Source organism: Chelonoidis abingdonii, chromosome 5 (assembly GCF_003597395.2).
Source record: "Chelonoidis abingdonii isolate Lonesome George chromosome 5, CheloAbing_2.0, whole genome shotgun sequence".
NCBI lineage: Eukaryota > Metazoa > Chordata > Testudines > Testudinidae > Chelonoidis > Chelonoidis abingdonii.
Window position 1 is genome coordinate 72407223 of NC_133773.1, and position 22846 is coordinate 72430068.

At 45.2% G+C, this 22846-nt stretch overlaps 1 protein-coding gene across 11 annotated transcripts in view; it reads right to left on the bottom strand.

Moving 5' to 3' along the window:
* NEK1 (NIMA related kinase 1) overlaps positions 1–22846 on the bottom strand; it is a 118362-nt gene that overhangs the window by 94003 nt on the left and 1513 nt on the right. For 3 of the 11 annotated variants that reach the window (XM_032803645.2, XM_032803643.2, XM_075066368.1), the window contains exons 1-9: positions 19497–19682; positions 16220–16248; positions 14192–14340; positions 13606–13702; positions 10771–10868; positions 8268–8351; positions 6809–6876; positions 6590–6676; positions 5138–5192 (exon numbers count right to left, since the gene is read on the bottom strand). In XM_032803645.2, coding sequence (XP_032659536.1) covers positions 5138–5192; positions 6590–6676; positions 6809–6876; positions 8268–8351; positions 10771–10868; positions 13606–13702; positions 14192–14308 — 606 coding nt within the window. In that variant the 5' untranslated portion in view covers positions 14309–14340; positions 16220–16248; positions 19497–19682. Of the gene's footprint in view, positions 1–5137; positions 5193–6589; positions 6677–6808; positions 6877–8267; positions 8352–10770; positions 10869–13605; positions 13703–14191; positions 14341–16219; positions 16249–19496; positions 19691–21631; positions 22756–22846 lie in introns of those variants that run through there. The other 8 variants (XM_032803641.2, XM_032803644.2, XM_032803640.2 and 5 more) reach the window with 6 other exon arrangements.

The window sequence follows — 22846 nt, forward strand, 5'->3', positions numbered from 1 at the left end:
CGCCAAAATGGTAGCCAGATACACTCTAATTGAGGAGGAGGCGAGACCTTGATGTTTACGGTGCAGCACGTATTCCAGGATACCTGGAACAGAGGCCTGAAGTGTCTGTATATGCTTTGGTTCACACCAGCAGGAGAACCTCTTCCACTTAGCAAGGTATGTCGCCCTAGTGGAAGGTTTACTACTGTCGAGGAGAATTTGTCACACCTAAAGAGAGCACTGGCTCTTCATCGCGTCCAACCAGAGTTTCCACACCATGAGATGTAGAGACTGCAGGTTCAGATGGAGTAGGCACCCGCGGACCTGCATGATGAGATCTTGATGCAGGGGCAGGGCAATTGAGTCGGCTACTGACAGCTCCAGCAAAGTTGTAAACCAATGTTGGCGGGGCCAAGCTGGGGAGATGAGAATCACTACCGCCTTGTCTCTGCGAACTTTGAGGAGAACTCTGTGGAGCGGTGAAAAGGCATACTTCAGGCTCTCGTTCCAAGGGATCGCAAAGGCATCTGCGACAGAGCCCAGACAGTGGTTTTGGAAAGAGCAGAACTGCGGGCATTGACTGTTGTCCATGGGGGCAAAGAGGTCCATTTGGGGAAAACCCCACTTCTGGATGATCGATTTCAAAACATCCGGTCTCATCGACCATTTGTGCATGTGGTACAACCTGCTGACGTGGTCCGCCAGCTTATTCTGCTTCTCCGGGAGGTATGACACTATGAGGTGTACTGAGTGGGCTATAGAAAAATCCCACAGGAGAAGAGCCTCTCGGCAGAGGGGAGACGATCGGGCTCCGCCCTATTTGTTTATGTAGAACATGGCAGTAGTGTTGTCTGTCAGAACTGTCATCCTGTGATCTTCTAAAGCAGCGTGAAAAGTTTGACAGGCTAGGCGAATCGCCCTGAGCGCCTTCACATTGATGTGGAGCAACTTTTCATCCTTGGACCACAAGCCTTGCATACGGAAGTCCCTCAAGTGCGCTCCCCAGCCAAGGTATGACGCATCTGTTACCAGCGTCAGCATAGGTTGCAGTGCAGCGAAAGGGATCCCTTTGCAAATTACCTGCTAGTTGAGCCACTAGCACAGGGAATCCAATACCTGGGCAGTGATTGTCACCACAATGTCTAAGGGGTCTCTGCCTGGATGATACGACTGGGCTAACCACAATGGTAAAGTCCTGAGCCGTAGTTGAGCATGTTTGACTACATGGATTCACGTCACCATGTGTCCTAGGAGCTGCAGGCAGCATCTGGCCGTGGTTGTGGGGAACCTCAGCACTGAGTCTATGGCACACTGGACGTCCAGAAATCTGGAGTCTGGGAGGCTCGCTCATGCCTGTACCCAAATCCAGGACTGCCCCAATGAACTCCAGCCTTTGCATAGGTATCAAGGAGGACTTGGGCACGTTGACTAGAAGGCCGAGCCTGCGGACTAGGTCCAGTGCCACCGCCACATGAGAATGGACTTCCTCCTCGGACCAACCCATGAGAAGCCAGTCGTCTAGGTACAGGTATACTCGAATTCTCCTTTTTCGTAGAAAGGCTGCCACTACCGATATACATTTCATGAAGTGGGGAGGGGGGCAACTGCTGCCAGGCCAAAGGGTATGACCATAAACTAGTAATGGTGCTGGTTTATGGTGAACCGCAGGAACTGCTGGTGAGCTGGATGAATAGCGATGTGAAAGTAGGCATCTTTCATGTCGAGGGCAGCGTACCAATCCCCCGGATCCAGGGACGGAATAATAGTGCCTAGAGAGACCATGTAGAAGTGGACCTTGACTAAGAATTTGTTGAGTCCGTGCAGGTCTAAAATGGGTCGAAGATCCCCCTTGGCTTTGGGAATAAGGAAATAATGGGAATTAAGCCCTTTCTCCCTTAGATCCCGAGAGACCTCTTCCACTGCCCCCACCTAGAGGAGCGTCTGTACCTCCTGCATAAGGAGTTGCTTGTGAGAGGGGTCCCTGAAAAGCGATGGGGAAGGGGGGTAGGAGGGAGCGAAGGAGAACTGACGCATGTATCCCACTTGTACTGTGTGTAAGACCCAATGGTCCGATGTTATATGGGACCACGCATGGTAGAAGCAGGGCAAGCAGTTCATGAAACACAGGGAAAGATCCGGTAACTGGCTTGGTACGCTGCCCTTGACATGAAAGATGCCTACTTTCACATCGCTATTGCAGACCTTCAAAACCCTTGCTTGTTGCCGAGTTGCAGCTTGCCCTGGCCCTGGCCTTGGCTAGGCGTGTTGTTCCGCCTCCGCCTGTTGTCTCTGCCTCTCCTATGATACAGCTCCTGCCTAGGGCGGGGCTGGTATTGCCTTTGCTAAGGTGGCTGGGGCTTGAAAGGCTCTCTCTGAGTCACCAGAGTGTGCATTCCCAACAACCTGAGGGTTGCCCGGGAGTCTTTGAGGCTATGCAGCCTGGCATCCGTTTGGCCCGAAAAGAGACCAGACCCTTCAAAGGGGAGGTCCTGAAGGGTATTCTGGATGTCTGGCAGAAGGCCTGAAGCCATGCCGAGCGCCTCATCACCACTCCTGAGGCGATTGTTCTGGCTGCTGCATCCGCTGAGTCAACAGAGGCCTGCAGAGAGATCTTGGCTACCACCTGTCCTTCATCCACGAGGGCCGCAAACTCAGTCTGAGAGCCCTGGGGCAAGGAGTCTTTAAATTTGGAAACTGCCATCCAGGAATTAAAACTGTCTGTTCAGGATCGCTTGCTTGTTCGCGATCCTCAGCTGGAGGCCCCAGAAGAATAGACCTTTCTGCCAAATGGGTCTAGATATTTAGACTCCTTCGCCTTAGGAGTTGGGGCTTGCTGACCATGTTGTTCCCGTTCATTGACCGTTGAGATGACCGGCGAACAGGGGGCCAAGTGACAAAAGAGAAAGTCGTATCCCTTGGAAGGGGCAAAGTACTTCTGCTCTACACCTTTTGCTGTTGACGCACTAGAGGCCGGGGTTTGCCAGACCATCTTGTAGTTGGACTGGATCGTCTTTATGACCGGGAATGCAATTCTGGAGGGGCCCTCGGGGCTTAAGATGCCCACGACAGGATCCTCCTGCTCTACTGCTTCCTCCGCCTGTAGGCCCAAGTTCTGGGAAACACTGCGGAGCAGCACCTGGTGCGCTTTGTGGTCAATCGGAGGAGACCCCGACACCGCGGTGCCCGCCACAGCTTCATCTGGGGATGATGAAGAGGCGAGGGCCTTCTGCATCTCGTCTTCCAGCCCTTCTTGTCCTTCCTTGCATGCTGGAGGCTCCTCTGGGTCCTGCCTGCAGACTGCCTCCGGACAGCACTGGGCTTGGTGCCGCTTCCGCTCTCCAGTGTTCCAGAGAAGCACCTGGTGGCCTGGATGCCATGGCCTCCTTGGGCGTGTGGAGAGGTGTCTGTGTGGGGATCAAGACCGATGCACCGAATAGCCAGACCTCAAGGCTCTGGAGGAGGGCCTCTGCTGTTGGTGATAGCCTCATGGTGTCCCAAAGGGCCACTGCCCTGGCAGCCCCCATTGGGGTTTGGGGCTCTCTGCTTGCTGGTGCCCTGTGGGCATAGCTGGAGTGGTCTGAGTCCACCTCAGATTCCGAGGACGCCGACCTGGAAGGCCAAGGCACTGCCGTAGAACAGCTCCTTGCCGACCAGGACCGGTACCGGGATCATTGGCTTCTGCTTGGGCCTGGGGACTTCGATCTTGTGGTGCCGGGGAGCGGTGCCTTGGCGGGGCCAGTGCCATATGCTAGCGGGACTCAAAGGCAGGTCCCAGCCAGGTCAGGGGCAACTGTGAATCTGCACTGGCCGAGCTCGATCGGGACCAATGGCGAGAGCGGTGCCGGGGTGGTGACCATTGCCGGCTTGCCTCTTGATGGCACTCTAGGAGACGGTGCCAGAGGCCTCTCTTTGGCAAGGAGGGGGCTTGCTGCCAACAACTGGATGAGGTCCTTTGCCGCCTCAAACATGTCTGGTGTGGAGGACTGTTCTAGAGGCTCTTCCAGGCTTTCCTCCACACTCAAGGTGCTTAGCCCGGGGCTCAACGGGCTCTTTGGCGCCAGAGCCACCAGAGCCGGAGCATGTTCTGGGGCAGTGCTTCCCTTTTGAGCGCTTGTTTGCTTGGGCAGTGCCAGCTTCTTATGTGGGGAGCGCCTTCGGCTTGTAGGCTGGCCCTTCCACCGTGCCGGTGAGGTCGAACGGTGTTGGGGTTTTTCTTGTTGCCTCAACGCAGCATGCTTGCAGTGCCCCACCGGTGCCAGATCGCAAACTTACGCCGGGGCACTCTACACTGAGGACGTCAGCGCTGAGGCCAGATGGCCTGAGGCCACAGGTTGCAGCACAGCCTCCATGAGTAGCTGCATGAGGTGCAAGTCTCTTACTTTCTTAGTCCTTGGCTCCCTTACAGATCTTGCAGCGTTCTGTCTGATGCGATTCCCGCCGGCAATGAAGACATGAGTCGTGGGGGGGGCACTAATTGGCACAGGTTTACGGCACATGGCACAAACCTTAAAACCTTGGGCCTGCGGCATGCCCTGCCACCCAGGGCTGGTGCTGGAGACAACTTCCAACACCTAAACAAAGAAAGCTTAACTATCTATTATTAAGAAGTGCTAACTACTAACTACTGATAACTATGCTAAGGGAAACTTGCAAGCAAGAGATAGAGAGCTGTTCCAACGCCACCATGGATGGTAAGAAGGAAGCGAAGGGGGATCGGGTCAGCAGGGGTATATATGCACCAGCATGAGGTGCCACTCTGGCAGGGCTCCCCTGCCGCCCCGACGGGAGCTGCTAAGGGGAAAAGTTTTCGACGTCTGTGCACGCAGCGCACGCACACTCAATGTGTAATGGATGTGAACAATCACTCGAAGAAAAACACAGTTTACTGAAAGGAAGCGTAAAAAACTAACTATACTACACAGATGTGCAGGACAGGAGTCAAACAAAAAAAAGTGAGAACAACAAAGATCAGCAGCAATGTGGGTGGAGATGGTTACAATAGTAAATTTAATTCCAAAAGCAAGCACGTACCATGAAAAGCCCTGCATCAGCTCAAATACAACATATCAGACTGAAATTTGGCAATGGACAAAATAATGAAAGAGGTATGTTTGTAAAACAGAGTAATAATTCCAAAATATTTTAAAGTTTTACTTACTGCATGCTTAAGTGTGCACATTTCATAGAGAACACAACCAAGAGCCCATATGTCACTAAACAAAGAGAACAGACCTGAAAAATTAGTTTTTACTCCAAAAATGCCAAATTATCTAAAACAGTCATCTTCAGACTGTGGTGTGTGAGCCACAAGTGGCTCTCTAATGCATCTCCTGAGACTCTTTGCATTGTGTGATTTAATTATTAACCAAATCAGAATGTTTTTACTATGTTATTAACCAACCAAGCTATCAACCTGCACTAAGTTATTAATTTTTTTGCTGTGAGAATACGTACATATATTATATAAATAAAAACTAAATATTTCCCTTGTCATGCTGTTTAAATATGAATAGTACTATAGCAAATGAAACAACAAATTCACGCTACCATGGCTCTTTTGTGGGTAATGTTGATCCCAAATTTGGCTCCTGAACCACTGAGGTCTTAGTATCACTGCTCTAGCAGTATGTTCTTGAAACCAAAAGACAGAAATTAAGCATTTGTGCATTTTGCAAGATGTACTAGCTTCCTATCTATTTTAAAAACAAACATGTCTCTTCCAAACAAAAACAGGACCAGCTATTTTGGCTCCAGACTCTCTTTATGTGGGAATCAATACCACACTTATCACCTTGATATCTGATTTAGATAAATTGGATAAGTGAATGGTGGGAAAAATCTTTTTTTAAGAGATGCAAGTACCAAAGATTTTATGTCCTACACAATTGGAAATTTCTAAAGTATTTAAATATTTTTAAAGTGTTGTAGGCTTTTTTTTTTTTTAATTTCAGTTATTTAGACAGTTTTAGTACTGATTAACCCTGTCCTCACTTCTTGTGGATGGCAAAGTCTGGCTGGGACATGACTGGTTAGATCTCAGCCTGGGGTGAAGCTGCTGCACATAGCTGATCAGAACTAAGTCCCAGTTATCATGCTGGGAGTATTCTATGTGGTGGGGGGCAAGTGGGAGGGAGGACGACAGAGGGAAGAAACTCAATCATATTGCTCCTCCCAAAAAACAATGAGGATTAATAGATAAAGTTCCTCCACCACCATACCTGCCTAAGAATCTTTGGATTGGCATAGATTCCAACAGAAACAGAGTCTGGCTAATGCACACAAGATGAGGCTGGAGAAGATGAGACCAGCTATTGCTTCTAACAGTGGTGGCATGAGAAAATGGCCTCTATGGAATAAGATAGCACTACATTGGACCAGTCTGGTAATCAGCAGTGAGCTGCAGCACAGACCCTCATATGTTTAATAAAGTCAATTATTGTGCTTGCGCATTCACTCAATAGATTTTTCGAACCCATCTAGTAAGGTGCACAGCATGCTGGAGATCAAGACTGAACTCTTTACTATTGCATTAACAGAATAACTCTACATTTCTAAACAAAGTAAATCAAAATGAAAAAAGTCAATTATTAAGTAAAATGTTTTACAGTACCTTTTATTGTTGTAAGGTTTGTTCTGACAGATTTCAGGTGACAAATAGTATGGTGTTCCTATGCAAGTGCGAGCCAGCTCTACAGTACTAGAATAAAAAAGGAAAATTAAAAATGAACGTTAACTAACTTACAAAAGTTACATACTCATGTAGCATCCATTTTTGCTAGATTGATCTACTCATATCAATGTATATAGAGCAGCAATGAATGAGTGTTACCTGTTAAGAACTCTAGCTATTCCGAAGTCTCCCAGTTGTATTGTTCCATCTTTGGTTAAAAATATATTCTAAATACAGGAGGAGGAGGGGGGGAAAGTCAGTTACAACTCAAGTGCAAGAACAAAAGTATTTCATTGTACAAAAAAGTTACAAATGGAAATGTAAAAAAAAAAAAAATTGACATTTTTGCCTATTACTTGACTGGGGGTGTGTGTGTAGGTGGTTTGAACGGATGCCTAATATTAAGCATCTGCTTCACTGTATCACCAAAGAGAATCAAGACATTTCAGCTCTATCTACTGTACTCTCCAAATACAACCATGTCGGGGGATAAACAAATGTGTTTTAGACCTTGTCTACACTGACATGCTAAATCGGCATCACTGCAAGCAATGCAGCAGTGTCAGTTTAGCAGGTCTGGGGCAAACGCAGTAGGTTGATGGCAGAGCGATCTCCTGTTGACTTCAGTACTCTACCGTCCTGAGAGGTGGAAACTAAGTCAGTGGGAAAGCATCTTGTGCTGACAAAGCATAGTGTAGACACTGAGGTGATTTTTTCTACACCCCTGAGCAGTGCCAGGCCTGTCTTTTCAGGACCAATGTTTTCATCCTCGTAATGCTTTCCTTTCTCTGCCTGTTCTGTTCTTGTAAGCAGGCACTTCTAGAAATATACAGGTATTCTGCTCTGAAAGATTCATAGAGCAGGAACCTGATAAAATTTCAGCATTTAGCAGCATAAACTGCAGAGAGCAGGGAGAAACAATAAAATATACATGCATATTGTGTTGGTGGTGATTTGGTAACCCATAGTAGACTAGACTTTAAAGATGTTTCAGTCTTCATTTTGTAGAGCCTATATACCTAACATTTATTTTAAAAACTGCATTAACATCCTATCTATACAAACAGAAGCCATGTAGTAACTGTGTCCCATTGCAGCTGTATTGCTAGCACAAAAGAACCCACACAATCCAAGCATTAAAGTCTTCCTAATGGCTCTTTTTCTTCATTGTAAAAAATGTCATAAATAACTCAAAGCTAAAATCCAGTCCCAAAAATCTTTACTGAGCAGGTGCTACTTGTTGTTATCTTAGTATTTGTCAGTAGTATTTAATATACAATTCCAGAATGAAGTTTTTTTAAAAAGTTATTTAACTAGGGATTTAGCCAAACTGTACTTAACTACGACAGGAATATTTTGTATATTTATATTTAAAAATAAATGGAACACAGGTAGCCTGTGTCCCATCTAGGTGACATTCTGTTTGTGTTCACTTGTGCAACACATCTTGTGCAGCAGACAACAGGGTCTGATTCAAGGCCCACTGAAGTCAACGGGAGTTGAGTTGTTATATATGACCAGGTTATTTCCCCTACCCAGTTGCGAAATAGCAATCAATCAATAAAATAAAGTAAAGTAACTCTACTGTAGTTCAACTTGAAGATACCATCCAGCGTACCTGTGACTTTATATCTCGATGCAAAATTTTTCTGTCATGTACATGTTTTAGTGCTAAACAAATCTGCACAAACCAATCCATGATCTAAAAGTAACAGAGAAAGGTAGAGTTAGTGTCCTATTTTTATTTATACACCCACATGCAGTCTTCAAGTCTGTTAAAAATAAAACAGGGATTAACCTTATTCAAGTTTTACTGACCTAGACTGTTTACTATCTTTAAAAGTTATGATAAAACTGTGTGTATGCATATAATTGGGTTATAATTTTTTTAGAACATGGCTTTTCATCTTTAAAATTCTATTTTTTTGTGGGAATACCCCTCAGTTACAGCAACACAGCATCTCAACAGCACACCAAAATAAAAGTGTCTTCTTGTAGTCCATTAAGAAATTAAACATAAAAAAGGCTAAAGCTCTCCTACTAGCATCTATACTTTTATCAATGTTATACTATGCTATTCTTCACTTTCATATAAAAAAAATCTGATCTTAATTACAGAAATGACAAAATAGTATAAAATTAGGAGACTGATTCCAAGCAAGCGAAACTGAGTTTGATAGTTCTCATTTCATGGCTTTTCCTATTTTAACGAAAAAGGTAAACTTTTCCATCCTTAAAAAAAATTAAAAGTACTGTAGTTAAGCTCTTCATCTTTTCAAATTACCAATACACATAGACATCAGTATTGTGCTATAATTCTATTAACACTTTCACCTCCACATTTAGCATCTCTCCTAGTAGTAGTCCTAATTAACTGGTAAAGATTCAGAAGATAAGTTAAAAAGTGTTTTTCTGACGTGATTTTCTTGTTCATCTCTGCCTCTCTCTATACTGCAAGCAAAAGCCCAATGTATTCCCAACCCTTGCCAGCCAAGAGTATTGCCAGATTCTCTTCTCTGCCTATTTGTAGCATGAAGACAAAATCCTCAGAGACTTCACAACTCCTTGACTAATATCCCAGCGTATGACCACATGAAGAAAAAGATCCCATTTACACGTTTCCAAGACTGAAATTTTCCATTTCGAAGAACCTTTGAGTTAATGGATTTAATATGATGTAAACCTTCAAGTTTTGTATCCTTGATTTCATTAAAGTAACAAAATGCATATCAGAAGCCCAACATCAAACCAGTGAAAGAAAAAGAAAATCCAACAGGTTTAATGTTTGATTCACCTAGAACAGTGGTCCCCAACCTTTTTCTGGCCAGTAGCACATTCATGTTTTCACAAGAGTGTGGAGGCCATCAACAATTTTTCAAGGCTTATTTTGTACTTGTACATTAAATAATACAAAAAAATCATATTTAATATTACATCAATATATTAATCCATAAGATAAAAAGAGTAATTTTACATGTAAAAGGTACTAATTAAATTATTCGGCAATTACTCTTTCACCTTTCCACGTGAATTTGCTCTTTTATCATCTATCTGTAAGAAAAATTAAACAGTTTTTACGAAGTAAATATCAAACAGTTCTCATCTTATTTATTTTAAAAAAGTAAAACACTGCTGAACTGCTGGTCCAAATATATTGATTATTCTTACTTTAACACAGAATGAAGCCTGCAGCCCCGGAGTTCTCTGTCCCCAGCAGGGGCAGGGCGGCGGCATCTCTCCGGCTTTAAAGCCGGAGAGAAGCTGCGGCCGCGGCCCCTGCCGGGGACAGAGAACTCCAGTGCCTGCAGCCCCAGAGAAGCCGCAGCCCCGCGCCTGCCAGGGACAGAGAACGCTGGCGCCCGCAGCCTGCAGCCCTGGAGTTCTCTGTCCCTGGCAAGAACAGGGCTCCGTTTTTTCTCCCATGCTGGGCACTAGGCAGGCCCCGCGCCCGCCAGGGACCGAGAACACTGGTGCCTGCAGCCTGCACCTCCGGAGCTCTCTGTCTCCAACAGGGGCGGGATCACAGCTTCTCTCCGGCTTTGAAGCTGGAGAGAAGTCACAGCCCCGTGCCTGCCACAGGCAGAGAACGCTAGCACCCGCAGCCTGCAGCCCCAGAGTTCTCTGTCCCCAGCAGGCGCAGGGCCGAGGCTTCTCTCCCCTGCTGGGCACTAGGTAGGCACACATAAATGCCCTGGCGGGCACCATGTTGGGTACCACTGACCTAAAATGTCTCCTTTATTGTAGTTCCATTAAGAAATTTGGTCTATGTTTCAAGTAATATGAAGTTCTTAGCACTCTATAGCTATAACAATCAGGCTTTTATCTATATTAAAACAACCATATTCACCAAGCTGATCCAAAACCACACCTCTACCCCAATATAATGTGACCCGATATAACATGAATTCAGACATAATGCGGTAAAGCAGCACTCCAGGGGGGTGGGGCTGCGCACTGTGGCAGATCAAACCAAGTTCGATATAACACGGTTTCATTTATAACGCAGTAAGATTTTTTGGCTCCCTAGGACAGCGTTATATTGGAGTAGAGGTGTACTCAATTTAAGTGTTCTTCTGCTCAGAAACTGTAGAACATAAATTACAGCCCAAAATTCCCAGTACCTGATCTTCTGAGAACAAGATGCCTTTCTGAGCATTTATTCGTCTAAACAGGTCCCCTCCTTCGCAGTAATCCATCACTATATAGAGAGAGCCATTTTCTACAAAAAACAAGAGATACTTCAATACTTCAGGACAATTACTGATGCGAAAGTTTTCTGAAAATCTTAACTTTTTTTTATGTCATAGCAAAGACACCGTAAGTGCAAAGATTAAATCTACAAGTGAAGAAACAGTTATAACTTATTTATTTGCCAAGCTTCAGGCAAACTGCTTATATTGCAGTTTCCATTGTTGGCATTGATGATTCAGTAGGTGGCATTCTTCACTCCATATCACATAAACCGACACTTCAATATGATGTTAGGGGCCACTGGGCCATCCCAGTGTGTTCTTCCATTTCAGTGATGGGTAGAACAACAACAACAACAAAATTCATGTATGGAGATAATTCCTCAAGAAGCTCGAGACCTATGAAATGCAATGCTTTACAAACATTCACACCCTTCCCAAAAATTGCTTCCCAACCCCAAATATGGCAATCAGTTAAACCCTGAGCACATGGGCAAGACTCACCAGCCAGGACACCCAGGAAAGAATTCTCTGCCCCACCCCATCTAACATCCCCAACTCGGTAGGCAGTTGTACTGCAGGAAAGGATCTGGGGTAACAGAAGGATCACAATTCTGTGGCCGGGGGCTCCATGCAATGCCACCGTCCCGAACATAGGCTTCGCAACTCCCACTGGCCAGTAACTGGAACCAAGAGAAACTGTTGGGGTGGCATCTGCAGGCAAAGGCAGTGCGCGGAGCTGCCCGGCCGTGCCTATGCCTAGGAACTGAGGGAGGGACATGTCGCCACTTCTGCGGAGCCTCTTGAGGTAAATGCTGCCCGGAGTCCTCACCCCTCCTGTGCCCCAACCTCCTGGCCAGCAGTGAGCCCCCTCCTACACCCAAACTCCTGCTGCTGCTGGCAGAGTGGGAGGCATGATGGCCTGGGACTGCCCCACCAGCAGCCGGTGTGAGCTGCTCAGGCAGCCCCTGGGCCAGCTACACCAGCCACTGCAGAAGTCAGGGAGGTCCCAGAAAGTCACAGAATCTGTGACTTCCATGACAAACTCGCAGCCTTATTCGTAAGTGCTGTGCATTTTACCAGAGTGATAATTTAAGGCAAAGCTAGTAAATCGGGTTACTCTGTTCCTCTGGGAACAGAGGATCTGGGATTTCTGTGAATAGCCAGTGCTGGGCAGGACATAACAGGGGAATGTATCCAGGGGACTCAGGTGCATTTCTTGTAAACCTGCAAGTCAAAGAAAGGGCTAGCATAGCCTGGAGGAGAGTGCTTGAGTAACTGACAGGATGGTTGTGTTAGCAGGCCAACACCAGCCACCACAGGCAATATTCCCTCTTGCTAGAGGCAGGGGTAACAAGGTGATACTATACTGGGTATCAAGAGATCTCTCAAAGCTGTATTAACAGGAGGGTTGTGCATAAGAAATGGGAGGTATTTTCCCACTCTACTCAGTACTGACGAGGCCTCATCTGCAGTACTGTGTCTAGTTCCAGGTGCCACACTTTAAGAATTGCACACTCTGGAAAGAGTCAAGAGAAGACTGAGGAGAGGACCCTATTCCACAGTCTTCAGATATGCCAAGGTCTGTTACAAGGAAGACAGTGATTAACTGTTCTCCATGTCCACTGAAGGTAGGACAAGAAGCCATCAGATTAAATCTGGACAAAGGGAGATTTAGGTCAAATATTACGAAAAAAAAAACCCACTAACTACAAGGACAGTTAAGCACTAGAAAAGACTTCCTAAGGAGGTTGTGGAATTCCCGTAATTGGAGGTTTTTAAGAATAGGTTAGAACATCTGTCGGGGATGATGTAAGTATACTTGGTCCTGTCACAATACAAGGGGCTGGACTAGATGACTTCTTAAGGTCCCTTCCAGCCCTATGTTTCAATGAAGTTATTGTTGCATGGAACTGTACTTGTAAAGTTACAAAATAAATGAATATAGAAAGTAAAACAATCACAAGCAATGTCTGATTGTTCTGTTTAAATCATGGGGAACCCCAGATGTGCACATAGGTTATGTTCATATTTTCAGCTGCTTTCAAACACTGTTTCACAATAGCATGTTTGACTCCTTATCTGGTCTGCTTATTCTTGAGATACCCACTGTGGCAGTGCTCTAAAATAGCTTATCACCAACATCTTCAATCTTTTCAAGCCAGTTGATATTTACAGGTCTTCCCTGAGGATCCTTGGTTTTGAAAATAATTCCCATCCCCAAATCAATCAAAAGTCATCAGGGCAAGCTACACACTTCATGCACCTTTCAAGCTCTGTGGTGATGGTATGGGGTAGCTTACTGTCCTGGATTTCTTGTAGGCAGAGGTCAGTCAGCTGGGTCAGTCACATTTGACTTTAGTTTGAGTACAGGTATGTAGAGCTTAGGATAGACATACATATTGGAAGAAAAAAAAAAAATCTGGTTGGACCTTCCCAGCAGGAACAAGAACTCATGGACTTTTCACTTACATTAAACCTCATCCCAAAAAAATGTTTAGACATGTAAAGGGAAGGAGCATATGAAACAAACATATGGAGGGTGGTGGTGTTATGGTTTGGTTATTTTTGGGAAGCAGTGGTTTACAAAAATTATAGACCAGAAGGAACTGAGACTGTTAAGGAGATGGGGGGAAAAATATTAGGAAGATTGGTTTTTCAAATCACATGTAATTTAAAAAAAAAAAAAGCATAGATCACCACTTGTATTTTAATATTATTGGAACCTGATCTAGTGAATGTACAGTAAGTAGTTTTGAATCTTACCTTCAAATGATTCCCGATACAGGACAATATTTGGATGTTTCATGTTTGCCAACACAGCAACTTCTCGCCTTGATTCTTCTCTCTCTTTATTGGACATCTAAAAAAAGAAAAAAAAAAGAAAACAGACACTGTTTTTGAGAGCAGGACTACAAAAAACAACAACACACTGATACATTTCTACCCCACTATAACGCAGTTGTGGGGAGCCAAAAATCCCTACCGCGTTATAGCTGAAACCTCGTTATATTAGGGTAGCAGCGGCAGAGCTCCACCAGGATTTAAAGGGCCTGGGGATCCCCACAGCAGCCGGAGCCCTGGGCCCTGTAAATTGCCAGCGAGCCCCACTGCCGCAGCCCCAGGCTAGTGGCGGCAGGGCTCCAGCAGGATTTAAAGGGCCCAGGGCTCCTCGCAGCAGCTGGAGCCCCGGCCCCTTTAAAGTGCTGCCTGAGCCCTGCTGCCGTAGCCCCGAGGTAGCGTTGGCAGGGCTCCAGTGGTGATTTAAAGGACTCGGGACTCCCTGCAGCGGCCCGTGTTACATCGAGTTGCGTTATAGCGGGGTAGAGGTGTACTTAATAATATCACTCACCTTACAGATGTTTATCTCCTTAATAACATACTGTCTGCTGTTTTCTTTAGCTTTGACCAGAATTGCTTTTCCAAAGGATCCTTCACCAATCTTCTGCACCTTAACATATTTCTCCATGGTTCTTTTTCTAAGGCATCCTTACACAAGGGCTGGGCAAAAAACAGAGCATACTCTGTTAACTGAATAATAAAGTTTAGCGTCTGCCAGCTCAAGTTATGCATTTCACTTTAGTTTCTAATCCATTTGTCTCTTCAATTCCATAAGAAACTTGATTTCTTCTCTGCAAGTCAGTGAATCCAAATCTCAACTTCTCACTCACACTGCTTGAATGGTCTAGAAAGGGGGCTATATTGCCATACACGGTTCAGCTCTTTCATCTTGATGAAATGCAGGTAGACAGTCAGAAAATACCAAATAAAGTGAGTCCGTTCAGTCTCCAAGTAGAGTCAGTATTCAGTGCCATATTTTTTGCTTCAGCTAGAAGGGGAGCATCACCTAGATCTACAGCACTTTGCTTCCTTTACCACTCCCTTAATATTATTGGGGAAGACCACTTCAGAAAGAGAGTGGGAATACTTAAATACATTTTATTAAAAAAGCACCAGAATACCTATGCTGGAAATTAGACAAAATTATTTAGCTATAAACTGGTACCGGGACTTGAAGTTTAGCCTGTCTTCACTTCCATCAAAACCTTCCAGAAGACTTACGTGAAGTTTTTAAACACTTATCCTCCTTAAAAAGACGTGACATTTATGTACTTTTCAAATCTTTACCATTTTGTTATATAGTCATCTTACGGTCTCCTTGTGCAATATGTGTTTGCACTGTATTATCTGTCTATTTGGATAACAAACTCCTTTGAGACCATGACTGGATTTTCCTCCATCAACATTCAGACAAAAAACACGTTAAACATACTTTTAATGCAGGGGTAAGCAACCTAAGGCATGAGTGCTGAAGGTGGTACACAAGCTGATTTTCAGTTGCACTCACACTGCCCAGGTCCTGGTCACTGGTCCGGGAAGGGGAGGGGGGGGGACTCTCCGTTTTAATTTAATTTTAAATGAAGCTTCTTAAGCATTTTAAAGCATTTACTTAACATACAACAATTGTTTAGTTATATATTATAGACTTCTAGAAAGAGACCCTCTAAAAACGTTAAAATGTATTACCAGCACGTGGAACCTTAACTCGGAGTGAATAAATGAATACTCAGCACACCACTTCTGAAAGGTTGCTGACCCCTTTTTTAATGTGTACTTTTGTATATGTGGAAAAGTGAAGCCCTCAAAAGAGTTTTGACGTAGAAAAGTTAAGATTGTCTACAAATTCTCAATTCTGCTTCCTATGAATACATCCATTACAACATACTCTTATTATATTACTTCCCACAGAGCTGCCTGGTTCAGTATATAAGCTGGGTGCCATGTAACACATGAGGCAGCTGTTCAATACTATTTTCAGTGTTCGCAGAATATAGCCCTGCTTCCTTCACTGCACACTCCTGTTTCACTACCCTTATTGTCCACTCTGTGGAGGACTCATCTGTACACTTAGTAACACCACAGTAAACGCAAACTGATTTCGGCCAAAATTAAGGCACAGATCTACAAGACCCAGGTCTAATTCATTATGTAACCTATCTTACTCACTGTGCAAATCAAAGAGTCAATGACAAGTGTCTTCTATTATTACCAGCTTATTGAAAACATTCTAACACAAGTTTCTTATATATATTGTTTCATCAATAAAATGCAGTGACTTTACATTTTTAATTTCAAGACTGAAGATGAAATCCCGGCTTCACTGAAGTCAATGGCAATTTTATTTACTTCAGAGTTCACCAAAAGCCTCCACTATGACTAAATCTTTGAGAAAAGAGAAATGTACACAGAGCACATGACAGTCTCACCCTAAGTCTTTTACCAAGTTCACCTAGAACTTGTACATTAACAGTATTCAAGACAAAGAGTGAAAAGTTGGTGTGTTAGAATCCATGTTTTTTTAAATCAAAATAGTACTTACCACTGTTCATCAGCAGATCTTAAAATGCTCTGCAAAAAAATATACTGGTAATTAGATAAATTTTTAAAGATGGGAAGAGAGCTATGTCAAGAGATTAAATAACTAACTCAAGGTCAAAAAGCAAATTAGTATTGGAGCTGGGAATAGAACTCATGTCACCTGAACTCCAACTCCTATGCCCTACCCAATGCTACCTCACAAAAGATAAGATTAAATATTGGGACAAACATCTAATTTTTTTGTATCAGTCTTCAGAACTGCAGTACGTACAAAAAAAGGCTTAATTTTTATATGTTTACTGTCTCTTGGTAATTCTATATCAAAATTTGCACAGTTCACAAGTAACAAAATAATCTAACTGCCAGGCCTGCACTCAACTTTAGGCTCCAACAGTCAGTTCTTGTTTTCTCTCCCACATAATCACCAGCAATAAAGACTTTGCAGGCCAAATTACGTATTTACAAAAATCTACTGAGTTCTATAAGCATGACTTGGCTTTTACACTCTTCGCTTACTATTATATATAAAGAAGAGGAGAACCCAGTTTTAAAGATTATTTTAGGCTGAGAAATGGAGACAGAAAGGAGATAGACCAAGTGTGGGCAAACCACAGTCCACGGGACAGAGCCGTTTTAATATGGCCTACTCCCACCGGGGGCCGTACAACGCAGCTCAGCCCCTGCTTCTGATGCGGCACTGGGGCAGAGGTCGCACCATGCGGCTCCCAGAAGCTACGGTGTGGTCCCACTCCAGCTCCTATGTGCTCTAGTGGGAGATGCAGGGGAGGTGCCTGCAGATGGGGCAGGATGCAGAACCATCTGGTGGCACCTCCGCATAGGCAGCGGAGAAGGGACATGCCACTGCTTTCTGGAGCCACTTGAGGTAAGCGCCACTCAGAGCCTGCACCCTCCGAGCCTCTCTCCATGCCCCAACCATGCTCTCCAAATCCTTGATCCCAGCCCGGAACACTCTCCTGCACCCCAAACCTCTCATCCCCAGCTCTACCCAAGCCCACATCCCCTCCTGCATCCCAACGCCACTTTTGTGAGCATTCATGGCCCACCATACAATTTCTATTCCCTGATGTGGCCCTCGGACCAAAAAGTTTGCCCACCCCAAGATAGACTAAAATAACTCAGAAGGGTAGGAAGAACATTTGATCACACTCAAGCAGTCAGACAAACTAGCCAGAGTTACCAAAAGGAAGTAACTGAGATCTACCAACTGAGGGTATGTCTACACTACCCACTCGATCAGCGGGCAGTGATCAATCCAGCAGGGATCGATTTATCACATCAAATCTAGACGCAATAAAACAACCCCCAAGTGCTCTCCTGCTGACTCCAGTACTCCACTGCCATGAGAGGTGCAGGCGGAGTGGACGGGGGAGCGACAGCAGTCGACTCACGGCAGTGAAGACACCACAGTAAGTCGATCTAAGTACATCGATTTCATCTATGTTAGTCACATTGCTGAAGTTGTGTCACTTAGATCGATTCCCCCCACACACAGTGTAGACCATGCCTAAGTGTGGTCAGATTAAGAGAAAGGAGACCCACCTAAGGCTGGGCAAGAGAAAAATTTATAATAGAAAGAGGAATCACTTCAAACTCAGAATTTTCTTCTTAGGTACTACTTGCAGCAAAGAGTCTTTCTATCAACCCACTATAGTACAGTAATTCCCCAACATTGTAGTTATGTTCCTGAAAAATGGGACTTTAAGTAAAACCATGTTAAGCGAAACCAGTTTCCCCATAAGAATTAATGTAAAGGTGGGGGGTTAGGTTCCAGGGCAGCTTCCCCTACTATGCAAGTACCAGAGGCGGTGGGGGGGGGTTCAACTTTCAGCCCACCTACTCCATTCCTTCCCTCAAGCCCCCACCCTTGACCAGCCTCTTCTCCCCCTCACCTCCTCCCCCTTTACTTTACTTGTTGCATCCTGGCCCCTCCCCTCTCTCTCCCCTTCCTTCTAAATGCTAAGCCAGCTGATTGCCGCATGGGGGCGGGGAGGAGGCTTGCAGAGTCCTTGCTCCTCCCACTCCCTTCTGCCTCCAAAACACCACAAGACAGCTGATTGCCACAGGCAGGAGGCAGGGGGAGATGGGAGAAGGCGCTGATCCGCAGAGTCCGCCGGGAGGCACTGGGGAGCAGGGGCCATAGGGAGGTTACCAGCTGCGGAGAAAGCAGGCAGCCAAACAGCGTAAAAGTGGAGCATTGCAGAACTTTAAATGAGTATGCTCCCTAACTGATCAGCAAGGTAACAACGAAACAATGTTAAGCGGAACGACTTTAAGTGAGGAGTTACTGTACAGACAGAGGTGATCTTCAACTGCACTATGAAGTTCTCCATTTATTACTTTCTGTAGTTCATCATCTAAGTTTAACAAGCTCTGTTTGTAGTCAAGCTAATTTGGAGCTATTAGCTATACTTAAAGGTTATTGCTCAGAGCTATCCCAAAATTAGGTAAACTACCCTTTAGTGACTAAAAAGCTTTTGGGAGGAGAAGAGCTGAGGCTAAGCACAGCCCAACCAAATACAAACACCACAGTTTGGTCTTAATTAGATGCTTAGTTTCTTGTAGACATCATGTAAACTAGTGTCTTAAAAAGGGATTTGAACTGGGGAGGGTGATGGCTTTGCCGATCTGTGCAGGAAAGACATCGGGGTGCACAAAAGGCAGGATGGAAACTAGCGCTGAGGAACAAAGCTATTTATGGGCGAGAAGGTGAGAGATCGCACTGCGGCTGGCACCACGGCTAGGTGGAGGGAAAACAGAGATGGAAAAAAACACGAGTGGGGAGGGGCCAGGCCACGCCAAACAGAGCTGCTACTCCCCAAGGGGCTCTCGCAGGTCAGGGCTGCAGGTGAAGGCCTAAGCCGCAGAAGACAGACCCTGACTCCGGTGCCCGTGGGTTACACTTGTCTCCAACAGCCTACAGGCAGCCGATATGATGTGAGGAGCCGGCAGCGGTGACCCACGGACCAAGGGCCGCCGCCCTCATAAGGACAGTGAGCTCAGAACCGCCCCCTCCCCCAGAGCTACGAATTAAACGCCCGCCCCCGGACCGGCTCCCGCTGCCCGCGGCACCAGCCTCACACACCCGCCCCGCCTGCTTCGATCAGCAGCGCCCACAGCTGCACCCCAGAGACCGGAGACCCCCACTCAGCGGTGGACAGGCGCTGCAACGGCCAAACCCCCCTCCCGGCTAGGCAAGGGAAACGAGCTGCTCCTCAGAAGCCGGCTCCGACTACTGCCGCGCCCCCTTCTCAACTCACCTTGCCCTGCTACTACCGCAGCAGCAGCCACGGTGCTCTCCGCTCAACCCAACTTAGCTACAGACCCACCTCAACCCGAAATGAGTGAACGCGTCCCAACGCCGGCTCCCATTGGATGATACGAGCCAAGCATGTTCGGATGCGCCTCTCAGCAAGCGGGACAGTGATTGTGACTTCACCGTGGTAACGGAGAGAAAGGCAGCATGTGACGACAAAGAGCGGAGAGAAGCAGGTTCCACGCGCCCAAGGGCGGGGCAAGTCGGGGCTAGATGACTGATGGAGGAGGGTATTTGCATAGCTGTGCTGCATCAGTGTCTGTGAATGGCCGGCGCGTCCATTTAGAGTTGCCAACCCTCCAGGATTGGCCTGGAGTGTCTCAAAATCTGCATCCATCTCCCAGTGACTATTGAAAGCAATCTGGGAGATTTTAATAGGATATTTTAAGGAAATTACATTACTTCATGTAGGAAAAAAATCTTCCTGAATAGCTTCAGTTTGCAACCCTATGTAGTGTATGCATACCTTTGCCTCAGAGTATGTGTGCGCATGCACACATCTCTGTAGGTATCTGTTCACGTGTTCATGAATGAGCATGTGTCTGCATGCATTCCCATACATGCAGATGTGTGCCTTTGAATGGACATCTGTGCATGGCATCTGTCTACATGCATATAAGGATATAAGGCTATCTGTCTCTGTGTATATGGCTATGTCTGCATGACCATATATATATATATATATATGTCTCTTTCCATGCTTGTTTCTGAGTGGCCACCCATGTTTCTGTGCTTGTGCCTAAATTTTCATGTGACATGGCTGTGCATGTATGTCTGTAATCCCATGCATGTGAATCCCTAGTGTTGGATGCCTTTAAGTATAGGGACTGGTGCATGTATATGTATGTTCCTGTATATGTATGCAGTCAACTGCGTGCTGTGTTATATTATTGTCAGCATATAAAGAGGTTGTTGTATATGGGCTTATGCACGCAAATGTGTGTGTTAATGCATCTGAGTATAAACAGGGATGCATGGTGAGTTGTACTTATGTGTGTGTGTGCATGAGCTTCTGAGCAGTACTGAATGTAGTATAAATACATTTTATTTTACACTAAGCGTATTCAGCAATCTAAAAGACAGAGTAAGATACATTGTGGATTTTACGTGTGGATGTGTATCTGGTACTATAGGTATGAGTGTTAACCCCAATATCAAAGAACATTTTATACCTGTTGATAAAATACATAAGGAAAGCGCAAAGGGCTAATGGGAATAAAATAATTATTTATGTTTAAGAAAAAAGAAAATCTTCAAAAACTGTCATTAATAGTTTACATTTTACAAGACAAAAAGCCTGGCAGTTGATGTTATCTCAAGCTGCTGCTATGTCTCTTTCCAGACTGTTACACACTAGCTCTTTTCTCTTTACAGCACCTACAATGGTCCAAATAAACTCTCAACAAAACTCCCACAAGTTCCCCAACCTGGCCTAAAAACATTTGAGATGGAGCTCATTCTATTCCTTTGTGCCTGCTGGAGAGATGATTTAGGAAGAGGATGGGATTTGGGCTACTTAGATTTTTAATCTACTAACAATTATAATCTAAAAGACAACTGCTTTAATATCCATTATCTCCTTTTTTCATGGAATCTTATTCTATTCTTTTCCTATAATCTCTAGCTAACTTGTTCATACCTCCACTTCTTTTAAGCTACTTCTGTGTGATATACTGACAGGTCTCATTATTCTAAATGATGGAAAAAGGAATAACTCTCAATAAGTCTACAAACTTATTTGCTCTCATCTGCTTTTGTATTTTTCCCTTTCTCCTTAAACTGCTCTTCAGCTTATTTGCCACCAGATTCCTCTCTATCCCTTCCTCTCTGTCAGTCTTACGCTTCCCATTTCTCAATGAACTGCCTCAGGAATGGAGTGGAGTTTCCAAAGCCCAAGATGACAAGGACTGACAGCTGGTCACTAGGAGAAGGTATACCAACCCCACAGAAGCGAGCAAAGGGTTGTTACTATGGGCTCAATCAGCCCCACCCTGCTATGTCTGCAGTAGGTGTCAGGCTTGGGGGCGCTAGAGTGCAGGTCAGTTGGGAGGTTGGCTAGAGGGAAAATAAGTTACTCACCTTGTGCAGTAATGATAGTTCTTCAAGATGTGTCCCACTGTTGGTGTATATGCATCCCTGTGCTTCTGATTGGAGATCTTTGGTAGCATTGTCTGTTCAGCCTGCACATGTGCTCTCCCCTCCTCATGCTCTGCCTCAAGGCTACTTAGTGCTGCACAGGCGAACTGCCCTCAGTAGGTTCTCTACCACAGAGTTCCTATCAAGAACTCCTGTTATAACAGTCTCTTGTGAGAAGGGTCGCTGGAAGGTGACAGGGGTGAGGGGGAGAGAGAGAGTTGAAATGGATTGAACACCCATTGGAGATAATCTCCAAAACCCATCTGTCAGTGTTATTTGTCTCCAGTTAAGGCAGAACAAAGCAAGGTAGCATCCAAAGGGATGCAATGGGTTGGGAACTGCAGCTGATGTCAAAGGCCTCAACCAGGATGTCAGAACTGATGTTCTGAAGCGGCAGTTTGTGATGATGAAAACTGAAGGTCTAATGGTTTGTACCTCTAGAATTTGGATTTCTTTCTTTGTGGCTCATAGTAGCATTGTGGTGGGACCTGTGGTGTATGCAGTCTGTGAGAAGGCTGAGGACTAAATTTTCTCTTTTGTCTGCACGTACAGATCCCCAGTGACCAAAGTGTGGCTCTGGAGTCCTTAAATGTGTGGAGTGACATGCTGGTCTTCTCAGAAAACAATATAAAGCCTTAGAAGGGGAGGTCTTTGACAGCTGGTTGCACCTCCTTTGGGAAGCCTGAAAGATGCAACCACGAAGCTCACCACATCACAACCACTGTTGAGATGGACCAGGCCACCGTGTCAAGCACTATCTGGAGTGCTGTTTTGGCCAACTGCCCTTTGTTGATAATGACTCGAAATTGTTCCCATGGTGATCCCAGAAGATGGTCAATAAAGACATTGTTTGTTATAGTTCATGTAATCATATTTTGCTTTTAAGGCCTGGTAGTTTGCAATTCTAAACTGCAGAGTAGCAGAAGAGTAAGCCATTTGTCCAAATGAGTCAAGGCACTTCCAATCCCTGTCATAAGGGATGGACTTAGAATGATGTTGCTGGCCCCAGGAGTTCACTGCATCTGTCACAATGGAATTAGGCAGAAGGTGTCCTCTACCAAGTGGCCCTGGAGAGGATTTGATCACATCGTAAGTCAACTAGGCCTGTCACCTCAGTCCCATCCACTTAAATAGGGATGGTTAGTTTGGCGAGGCTTA